The sequence below is a fragment of the Lycium ferocissimum genome, unplaced genomic scaffold, assembly GCF_029784015.1.
Source record: "Lycium ferocissimum isolate CSIRO_LF1 unplaced genomic scaffold, AGI_CSIRO_Lferr_CH_V1 ctg11180, whole genome shotgun sequence".
Taxonomy (NCBI): domain Eukaryota; kingdom Viridiplantae; phylum Streptophyta; class Magnoliopsida; order Solanales; family Solanaceae; genus Lycium; species Lycium ferocissimum.
The window spans coordinates 4,309-15,489 of NW_026713705.1; the positions used below are offsets into that span (position 1 = coordinate 4,309).

General features: G+C 37.3%; 1 protein-coding gene across 2 annotated transcripts; it reads left to right on the forward strand.

The window, feature by feature from the left end:
* Positions 1 to 1,951: 1,951 nt before the first annotated feature.
* On the forward strand, positions 1,952 to 10,894 carry LOC132041699 (aspartic proteinase 36-like). 2 transcript variants are annotated; one of them, XM_059432407.1, is made up of 12 exons: positions 1,952 to 2,355; positions 2,443 to 2,563; positions 4,220 to 4,647; positions 4,754 to 4,910; positions 6,064 to 6,146; positions 6,245 to 6,341; positions 6,474 to 6,546; positions 6,646 to 6,852; positions 7,841 to 7,965; positions 8,115 to 8,216; positions 8,304 to 8,401; positions 8,524 to 8,841. In XM_059432407.1, exons 1-12 carry the CDS (start codon positions 2,162 to 2,164, stop codon positions 8,531 to 8,533), a joined length of 1,695 nt encoding a protein of 564 aa, XP_059288390.1. In that variant the 5' UTR covers positions 1,952 to 2,161; the 3' UTR covers positions 8,534 to 8,841. The 2 variants fall into 2 exon arrangements, with proteins under 2 accessions (XP_059288390.1, XP_059288389.1); XM_059432406.1 differs by lacking the exon at positions 8,524 to 8,841 and adding an exon at positions 10,383 to 10,894 and having other exon boundaries at positions 1,954 to 2,355.
* Positions 10,895 to 11,181: the final 287 nt, after the last annotated feature.

The following is an 11,181-nucleotide window of genomic DNA, read 5'->3' on the forward strand; positions in this document are numbered from 1 at the left end:
TAGCGATGATGACGGTTCCATAATAGAAATCAGAGGTTTACCGACCTTACGTCACTCCGATAGAGTTACAACTTTTATTTGGGCTCTCATGCATGCTTTATATATATGTATGTATTTTTTCACACCGTGCCGCGCTACAGTCGGCCGGGTAGGTGCGTAGATGCGCACACCACTACGGTGGGCAGCTTATGATATTATCCCGGACGCGGGATGATGATGGCATAATGATCACATTGTGCCTATGTGGCCGGGCAGTATACTATATATATGTATAAAATGTTTTTTTTTTTTAAAAAAAAAAAGAAGCTAAGCATGCATGACATCTGTCTTAAGAGGCAGTCAGATGTACAGGTTATCCCTCTTATCTCATGTTATTCTCATATCTTTTATTATGTTATTATTAATGTCTTACATACTCAGTACATTATTCGTACTGACGTCCTTTTTGTTTATGGACGCTGCGTTCATCCCGAGATAGGCAGGGAGACAGATCAGATCCCTAGGAGCTTCATCAGCGATTGTACAGGGGCGCTTCATTTGCTTCGGAGCTGCAGTCTAGTGGTATTATTTTTTTGTATACATTTTGGGCACGGTGGGGCCCTGTCCCGTCTTTATGATGTTATGCACTCCTGTTAGAGGCTCGTAGACAGATGTATATAGCTAGATGTCCTATAACCTCAGCAGTTCATATTTTTGTATATCATTTTTGGCAGCCGTGTCGGCTTATATATATGGGCATAATTGATGATGATCCTATAGATGTGCTATTGTGTTGTGGATTCATGCCCTTACAGGTTGTGATGTTTATGAGTTAGTCATGTGGTCCACCAAGAAATGATTATGAAAAGCATGTTAAGAGGTGCTCGGTAGGCTAGCTCCGGGTTCCCGTCATGGCCCTTCGGTTGGGTCGTGACAGATAGGTCAATATATAAATACACTAAAATAGACAACTCCATCGTGTATTTAAATGCACTAGAATACAATCATATTGAATACATATGTATTCAAGAAATTAAGGTTGCGTGTATTCAAATACACACAACATCAGATAAGGTTGGATACAACAGAACAGTGTATTCAAATACGATGAATTTGTCTTAAACTAGCTACGAATTGTAAATTGATAAAAGGTAGCTACTAATTGTTAATAGCCCTTAAAAAGTTTCCCTTTAAATAACTTTTCAAAAACTTGTATTTGTGTGACTTCCCCTAAAAGAGCCACTTTTATGTTACGTGCTCGATCAAAATATTTTTGGTCCAATCTAGTTTAATTCAAAAGCATGGCCCAAGAGTATAAAAACATAATATAAATTGTAATTTTTTCATAAAAAAATTTAAATACACACACATATATACAAATATAATTTTAAAAATATGTATATATAAAGTCGGTTTGGTTAGATTTTTTTCGACTTGGAACCAAAACCAAACCAAATATAGTCGATTTTAAATTTAAAAACCAACCCAAATCATACCAAATAAATGATGGTTTTTTTTCCCGGTTTGGTTTGATTATTGGTTTGGTTCGGCTTTTCGGTTTTTCGTGTTCAACCCTACTAAAAGATGTATGGGCCCAAAGTAGTAAATATAGAGCCCGTTTGGATTGGCTTATAAGCTGGTTTGATTTTTTAACTTATTTGAGTGTTTGGTAAAATAGAAAACAATTTAAATTAAGTTAAAAAAAGCTTAAAATAAACCAAAATCAAGAAGTTGCTCAATCCCAACTTATTTTTTTGGCTTAAAAGTCATTTTGGTTTGACCAACAACTTTACCCTTTTATCCCTGATATTTTCTGTTAATTTCAATACTACCTTTACTTCTAAAAAAACCTTTAAACACTTTTATCCAAAATGTAACTAGTTATTTAAAAATTAACTTACAGCATTTAAAAAATATTTTAAGCATTTATACTTAAAAACCATTTTGTTTGGGCTAAATCCAAACGGGCTCATAAGGTTCCACGCTCTCTTAAAGCAGTCGATACAAATGTTACCGAAGTAATGAGGAGGAAAAAGCTAAATAAAGATACAAATAGGAGTAGCTGAGGCAGCATCACGATTTCCACCTTCGAAACTCAACTCAGTCCGGCCTGGCCGACCTGCCGGGGGGCTGAATCTTTCACATCGATCGGGGCGATAGGAGATTCTGATCTGTCTTTCAAATGGAAGGGGCCGCTATTCTCTCCTTTATTATATTAATACTGATGATGATCCCTGATTACGATGTCGTTTCATGTCTGAATACCAGTTCCATGTTTCTCCCTCTCTTTCCTCCCAAAGACACATCTTTTCATTCCGGTCGACTCCTCCAGGTCAACGCTCGAATGCCTCTCCACGACGATCTACTCCTCAACGGGTCAGTTGCTTGCTTAAATCAATCAATATACAATACATTCCTTTCCTTACTTTTTTTGTTGACTGTTCGCAAATCACTTTGATGTAGATATTATACAACCCATATTTGGATTGGAACTCCACCCCAGAGGTTTGCTCTTATAGTCGATACTGGCAGCACTGTTACATATGTCCCTTGCTCTACCTGCGAACAATGCGGCATCCATCAGGTACCCACATTTCTGAAATTTCTATTCTCTTTTAACTTTATGGATTGATCAACAACTTTCCGGATCCTGCACTTGTATGTATTTGATGCTTTTCAGGATTCAATCTGCTAAATACAAGCTTTTTCTCGTGTGAAAAATTGTTTCACATGGCAATTTCTGTTTGGGAATTGCCGGTCAATTGGGAAAGATTTTTTTTGGATTTTGCCTTTTTGGTGTTAAAAGAACTAATGATTGCACCTCTTATTAGATGCATTTCACGTAGAAAACAGCAATTATTTTGGAAGATATATTAGATAGGCACCGCCCGTTACAAGAGTGAAGTGAAAGGAATAGTGGAATTGAGGAAAGCGCTATACAGCTGTGAACTCAAGACAAAAGTATCAGCAAACTTAATAATGCCGAGTGGAGTTTCTAAGTTCAGCCACGAAAAAGTGTAGACAAAGATGATATTGGGCTTATCGAAAAATAAAAAAAAAGCTATATTGGTCAGAATTCAATGACAATCCTTCAAATGATCTTTCGTTTCTTTCCTTCAGCATACAGAACAGAGAAAAGGGTATCAGTTTCCAAAATGTTACCTTCAGCCTTATGACTACCTTAGCTGAATTACTTAATCGAAGGTCCAACCAAATTTAACCCATGAAGAGTTAGAGCACAATGTCACTAAAGCGGGTGGTCTCGGCACTCAAGAAAGCAACGGTCATTGCTATTCCCCCTTCATCAAAATCTGTCCTGTGAGAATAGCACCCTCGTGGGTCTGAGTGCTAATTGCTGCCTATTATGTGGGTTTTTAAGGCCTTAGCACACCATATGTCTATGTCTGTGAAAACTATGGTTCTGTCTTTATCTAGGCATTCTAAATGCATCTCTTTGTCGAAATAGAATATCAATAACCTATTCCTCAATGTTACCTTCTCAAAAAAAAAAAAAAAAAAAAAAAAAAACTATTCCTCAATCCTAAACTAGTTAGGATTGATTATATGAATCCTCTATATGCATTCTGCTCTATTTAAGCTCATTTTGTTCCAATACTAAGTTATTTGACTTTTATGGAAAATTAGGTATTTTCTAAGAATCACACATATCCCTACATGGATAGTATCCCACCTTTATGAATTTTGCTCAGTATAAGCGGTGCCAAGCATAGCCGACCCGACTTGTTTGGATTGAGGCGTAGTTGATGTATTATAACTGGTGCCATACTGGGATTAAGAAGGCCAGTTGTGGTGGGTTGACGTCCAATGTAAAATAATCTAACTATGATAAGTAATTTGAAATATAAGAAAAGACGAAAGGAAAAAAATAAAGGATTAAAAAACCTAGAGGTAAAGTTGGGAACAATATCAATTTCTAAGCTTCTGCTTATGAAACAAATTCTAAGATTCTCATTGTTGCTGAGCTACAGAAGTCATTGCATGCTTATTTGTCTGATGATGTTTTGCATGAGGTTTATTGCTCATTTGGCCTTAATCAAAAAAGGTCTGCTAGTGGATATACAAGTACAGCCAATTACTACCCTTGATAACTGAGTAGCCTATATGATGGCAATAGTGCAAATTGTTGATAAGAGTTACTTAATTTACCACTTAGATTCTATTGCATTTTGATTTCTATAATTTGGATCGGTCATAAGCTTCTGAATGTTGTCTTACTTAGGATCCTAGATTTCAGCCAGAAATGTCAAGCACCTATCAGCCTGTAAAATGTAATATTGACTGTACATGTGACAATGAGAGGGAGCAATGCATTTATGAAAGACAGTATGCTGAGATGAGTTCTAGTAGCGGGGTGCTTGGAGAGGATATTGTGTCCTTTGGAAACCAAAGCGAGCTTGCTCCCCAGGGAGCTGTATTTGGATGTGAAAATAGGGAAACCGGTGATCTTTACAGCCAACACGCTGATGGTATAATGGGCTTGGGTCGTGGGGATCTCAGTATAGTGGATCAGCTTGTTGAGAAACATGTAATTCGTGATTCCTTCTCCTTGTGTTATGGGGGGATGGACTTCGGCGGTGGTGCAATGGTTCTTGGTGGAATAAAATCCCCTGCAGACATGGTCTTTACCAATTCGGATCCTGTGCGCAGGTATTTAGTGGAAATAATTGCTTTAATGACACAGGAATGTTAGGTATTCTCCTAACAAATGCACTTGATAAACTTACGCATTTACTCTAGTCTCGGATGGCGACAGTCCATATTACAATATTGAGCTGAAGGAGATACATGTTGCTGGGAAGGCACTGAATCTGAATCCACGGGTTTTTGATGGAAATCATGGGACTGTGCTTGATAGTGGTACCACATATGCTTACCTTCCGGAAGCAGCATTTGCAGCCTTCAAGAATGCTGTAAGATATATTCTTTTAATTTTCTTGCTATCATTTCTGCCATCTTTGTCATGAATTCTGCCTGAGAAGAGTAGTGGAAGTGACATGCTGGTGACGAGAAGAATATCCTGAAGAAATTAGATCTGGGAAAAGTGAGCTTCATTTGTATAATGTGTCAGTAATAATGCCTTTTTTTTTAACCCTCAGGGGTTGGCCTGGTGGCAATTGACTTGAGCCTTGGGGTGCTCCCTTTCAAGGTCTCAAGTTCGAAACCCGCCGGGTGCAAACAATTTCGAGGGCCATCGGACCGGGGAAACCCCGAATTAACCGTGGTGCACTTGCGGGAAACTCCTTGCCGAGGGCTCGTGCACCCCGGGATTAGTCGGGGCTCAAAGAGACTCGGACACCCGGTGCTTAATCAAAAAAAAATAATGCCTTTTTTATTGTAGAAGTCCTATTTTTATTTTCTTTTAGCTGTTATATTGGTACTATATTCGCCATTTATTGGTGGAACAAATTACCACATGCTAGTATATGATTAGAACTGACATACGGTTATGAATTATGATTACTCCTATAATTGGTGGGACTTGGAAGTTGGATCTAAAACCTCTTAATCACACTTAAATGCTCGGATAACGCTTCAATACCACTACACAAGTTTGAAGGGAAGAAAAGAATTTGTCATCCTACTACTCCACCACTTAACCATTTTCCATAAGGTCATCTTAAAGGACTACTCATTTTTACATTGCTCAATCACTGATTATACTTGGTGCTGATTATGGTCGTTGTTGCTTAACCACTAATTATAGCTGATTTTATTTTTAAATTATTGAAAATTAAGCAAATACAATGCAATTTTCCGCAAGGATGTTGGAGAGAAATCGGATATCTTTTTTGATATATACAAACTTCCTTACTCTAAAAACAAAGAAGATGTATATGAACTTCTTGTGGAGTTGGTGAAAACCTTTGATGATTGTAGTTTCTTGCCTTTCATTCCTTCACATTACATTATTTTGTGTAGGGAAAAAAGATGGATAAATGGTTTCTGCAGTGTAATTCTATGTGTTACTACTTACTAGTTAGTGGGTTACGGATTTCGTTTTAAAAAGGGAAAAACCAGAAAAAGTTTCTCTCCACAATGAACTTCTGACAATTTTGTTTTCAGGTAATGAAAGCGGTTCTTTCTTTAAAACTGATTGATGGGCCTGATCCAAATTACAAAGATATCTGCTTTTCTGGTGCAGGAAGGTAATAAATATCGCTACAAAAGACTTCTTAAATCATTTGCATTTGTTCCCTTTTACTTTTGTTGTCACTAGCGGTATCAAGTGTCATGTTTATTTCAGTGACATCTCACAACTCTCAAAGTCCTTTCCGCCTGTCGACATGGTATTCAGCAATGGAAAGAAACTCTCTCTATCCCCTGAAAACTACTTGTTCCGGGTAGGCATCTTACTCGTTTTTAAACTACTTTGCCTGATCAATTTGTACCCCCTTCTGGCTTAGGTCTCCTGATGACTCCAATTTCTTTTAAGTGTTTTTGTATTGACTGATTTTCCCCATTTTTTTATGAAGCACTCAAAGGTGCATGGTGCTTATTGTCTGGGGATATTTCAGAATGGGAAGGATGCAACAACTCTTCTTGGAGGTATTTCTTATTTTAAATCTTTAAGCATCTTTGGGAAGGACTATTTTCCATACTATTCCTGGTTGTACGTGCTGTCACATGCATGCTTTAACTGCACAGGAATTATTGTCCGCAACACACTTGTAACTTATGATCGTCAACATGAACTCATCGGTTTCTGGAAAACCAATTGTTCTGAATTATGGGACAGACTCAATTTATCTCCTCCACCTCCACCATTGCCCTCAGGCTTGGATAACAAAAACTCCTCAGGAAGTATAAATCCTACATTGGTTCCTAGTGGATCTCCTGGGAATAATGCACCTGGTACAGTATACTACTATCTTTTTGCCCATCCTTTAAGATGCCTGTCAATCATAGCTTTTGTTTTTCCAATTATAGAGTGGATTACTGCTAGGAAGTCTGTATCTTGTTTCTAAAAATTAGTTCATTTGAAGCCTTATTACTTTAGCCCTCCACTTTAATCGATTTTTGGTTTCTGGTTTGTTTTGTGAAATGCAGAATCAATTTTGAATTGCAACATGTTAATTTTATCTCTATTGCCTTTGTAGAAGTTAGCTCTGTAATTTTCTTGTCTTGACCAATGTCAGCATATATGTTGACATTTGACCATAAGTTTGCATATTCTTTCAGCGCGATAAATGTCTTGAGATCTAGCGGCCAACTTACTACGAAGCACTTTCAGGCATAAGAAATATTATAAGTTCATGACGTTCTTAACATTATCGAATTGGAAAAAAGGTCCGGTGAAACAATGTGGGTTGAGAACCATGAGGTCTTAGGTTCAAATCCCAGGAGGCAAAAACACTAGGTGATTTTTTCCCATTTGTACAAGCCCTGGTGGATAGAGCTACAAGTACCTGTTGGTGGGAGGTAGCAATTACCCTGTGGAATTAGTCGAGGTGCGCACAAGCTTGCCCGAATTCCACTTTTGAAAGAAAAAAAAGGGTCAAAACGGGATTTGGACTAACAATTTCAAGGAATATAACAATTGCCGCCAATTGGACATGTATAAACCTTTTGCCAACTGTCTCAAATTCCCTCCACTATCTTATACTGACGAAATATCTGAACTAGAGCCTCGGTCAAATTCTTGAAGACCTATGAGACAGGTGTCTCTTTTGACTTCTTTTTAATGTCAAGTGTACGAGATGACATGATAATTTTGAAGTATTAGGCACTTTCTTCTGTTAATTAGAGCTTTACTCTCATGTTAAAGCAAGACTCTAGTGCAGATATGTTGGCAATTATAAGTTGTTTCCATTGTGTATTCATAATTTATCTCAATTTACAGGGGAAATTACAGTTGGATTTATTACATTTTATATGTCACTGAGTGTGAATTACTCGGGCTTGAAGTCTCAAATGACAGAGCTTACCCATCTCATTGCCCAAGAGTTGGACATTAATTTCTCACAGGTTTGAAAATGACACTTTTGCCCAAACCCAAATTTGTCTGAGAACGTCTCATCTTAAAGCTAAACGCTAATCTCTTTCATGTTACTTAACTACACTTGTGTTTTAACTTATCATACGTGATGCTGCTACATATTGTGATATTCCTGCAGGTCCACTTAATGAACTTATCGACAAAAGGAAATGATTCCCTCATTAAATGGGCCATCTATCCAGCAGGATCCACAAATCACATGACAAATGCTGCTGCCATGGTGATTCTGTATTTGAAATATTTGCATATTATCCCTTGACATGAACAACTTTTGTGTATTCAACTAGTTTTTCATATCTATTTGCAGGAAATAATACGCCGTTTGGCTGCAAATCGTGTTCGTCTTCCTGATACATTTGGGAGTTACAAATTATTTGAATGGGGCATTGAGCCCCCGCCAAAAAGGTATACAGGCAATCTCCATTCTTGCATTTTGATTAATTATTCTATGTATCCTCATCCTTACTGGTCTTTCTTCTTTTTCAACAGCCCTTTTACTATTTTTTTTGTCTCTTTCTCCTGAATAGTAACTGGTGAAATCCCCTTGTCAAACAGTACAGTGATGTTGAGTTGTTGGTTTTAATTAGTTTTGCCAGCTCACGTGACTTCGGGAGCTTGGGTATCTACTGACTATCTAAATTCCTGTCATTTGTTAGCATTGAAGAATAAGATAGTGGGAAAGATAATAAGGCCCATTATTTGAGCTCGGATGAGGTGTTGTGTTTGGTAGTTTGCTTGAGCAAATTGGAAGACTGTTCCATAAGCCCATCAAATATTTTCATTTGTATGTTTGTGACTTCACTTCAGATGCTCCATTGAATAGTACTCCCCTGTTTCTATTTATGTGTCTTACTTTCCATATTGTCCGTTTCGAAAATAATGCTTCTTTCTGTTTGTAGTAAGTTTTTAATTTCTGCACTCCAATTTTAACCCTAATGGTCACTTCCTTATACGAACGACATGGCATGCTTATGACCACAAGATTCAAAAGTCTATTTTACATTTTTAAATTCGTGTTCAGTCAAACTAAGACATATGACTGAAACAGAGGGAGTAAACTTTATGTTCCCCAACCAATGATTAGTATTTTCTTCTGTTAATCAATGAAAAGTTCTCTATTATTCTTAGAAAAAGTTTCCAGCAAATGCTTCGCGCTGAAACAATTTACTTCTTCGGAAATTGTTCTAATTTGACATATAGGTATGAATAAGGCAATTATGTCTTAACTGATTATTCTTTGATGAAGTAATAGCTAGTCATAATATGTGATGAAACAAACAATTTTATCGTTTGAGATCTATGTTGCTTGGACTCTTCAAAAATGTCAACGGGTGCGTGTCAGATTCTCCAAAAGTAATGTATTTTTGGAGAATCTGACACGGGTGCGGCTTCGAAAGTGAAGAGTCCGCGACTTAGGTTGAGACTATCCATATTACCAAGTACCTTCTTAAATTATTGGCATGGTTTTACCTAAAACTTTAAAATTATTAGCATGGTTTCAAAATTAGCTGAATGTTACTGCTACTTGTTTGAGCATATTGAGCTAAATTGGCCATTTCACTTCACCCTGCACTCTTCATGAATCACCATCTCCAATTTTTCCAATATTTCTTAGAATCATTTTTCACCTTGAAAAATTTAGCTATTTACCTTCAAAAATGAACTAAATCTTTTTTCTTAAAAGAATATGCACGTGTTGAGACTGCCACAAGTTCTGGTAATTATTAGGGTTGAACAAAGTTGAATTTTGTAGTTTTGATTTGACTTTTAAGGTGATATATGTAAATATCTATTGCTTAATTTTAGTTAGAATGATGAGTAAGCACATGTTAAGTGCTGCTTGAGTCGCTATTGTAAGTCTCTTCTGAGAAGACGTAGCTGACTGGCTACCTCATCTTCTGTTTGTGTCGAATATGTTGATGAGAGCTAGAGTTTTTATGTGTTGAGCATGTACTCGAGTTCTTCGGAAAGTTGTCTTTATCTGTAGAACATGAAAGGACATGAATTTGTTGAAGTTAATTGACAGAACATTCCTCTGGTATTCTTCATGAAAGGACGTAAATTTTTTGAAGTTAATTGACAGAACATTCCTCTGGTATTCTTTCTCACTGCCGGCACTGCTGGCTAAGCAGAAGATAGTAAAATAAGCTATGACTATGATTTCACGGTCTCTTCTTTCCCGCTTTGTGGTATTTCTATATGGTACTTCTTGGGATGCATCTTTTTGTTCTTTAGAGCATCATCGCTTACATAAATTGCAATGTATAAAGATTTTACGGAGCATAATCTTTACGATCCTGAGTGCAACTTTTCCAGGAGTCATTCTTATTGATAGTTTCATGTGATATAAGGTCTTGATTACTATTGTTTTGTTGCAATGATATAGGACCCGATGGCTACAAAGTTACTCGGTCATACTTATAGCATTGTCAGTTGCATTGATACTCGGATTATCAGCTCTCCTAGGATGGTTAATATTGAGACGGAGGCAAGAAGTGCCTCTTCCATATGAGCGTGTTGAAAGTGTTGAAACCGTTGTGCGTGAACAAGAACTCCAACCACTAAAGTGAAACCATGCCATCCTATCTTGAATGACATATGGCTGAAACGTATGCGGCATTTTTTGAAGCAAAAGCACTGATATTTTTAGCCTAGTTACAGGTTGACAGAATTTTTTTCGAAGTTAAAAAAGAAATTATAGCCAGTTATAGATGATGTCAGTATCAAGTCAGCAGTACATTCGGGAGAGTGAGTACAAAAAGGTCTGCTCCCCATTTTCTGTAATGTCACATTCTATGTGAATATTGTAAGATATCATGTAATGAATAGGTTAGCGTTGCTGACTCTCTCTATTGTAAGATATCATGTAATGAATAGGTTACCGCTGCTGACTCTCTCTCTCTTCTCTCTCGGGTGGTGGGGGCCGAGGGGGAGGTTTTGCCTGGTTTGAAAGGTTGCTCTTTTTTGAAGCTGAGAGTTAGATCCACCTAATTTGAGTACCATGCTAGGCCCCAATTAATTAACAATCAGGTTTCACTCTATTCTTCACGTCCATGTTATTAAACTCGAGGAGATACAGCAAAACTTCCACGAACAAAACTTCCACTTCCCTGGAATAAGGCTTTTGACAACCTGCTTTCAGCTAAATTTACTATCTGATTCTGTTGCTAATCATATTGATTAAA

Bases quoted from the DNA above. Each gene is read 5' to 3' on its own strand.
- LOC132041699 (XM_059432406.1), top strand. From the start codon at position 2,162: ATGGAAGGGGCCGCTATTCTCTCCTTTATTATATTAATACTGATGATG. The intron at 2,564-4,219 runs GTACCCACATTT...TGTCTTACTTAG, and splicing joins AACAATGCGGCATCCATCAG to GATCCTAGATTTCAGCCAGA. The intron at 6,147-6,244 runs GTAATAAATATC...TGTTTATTTCAG, and splicing joins TGCTTTTCTGGTGCAGGAAG to TGACATCTCACAACTCTCAA.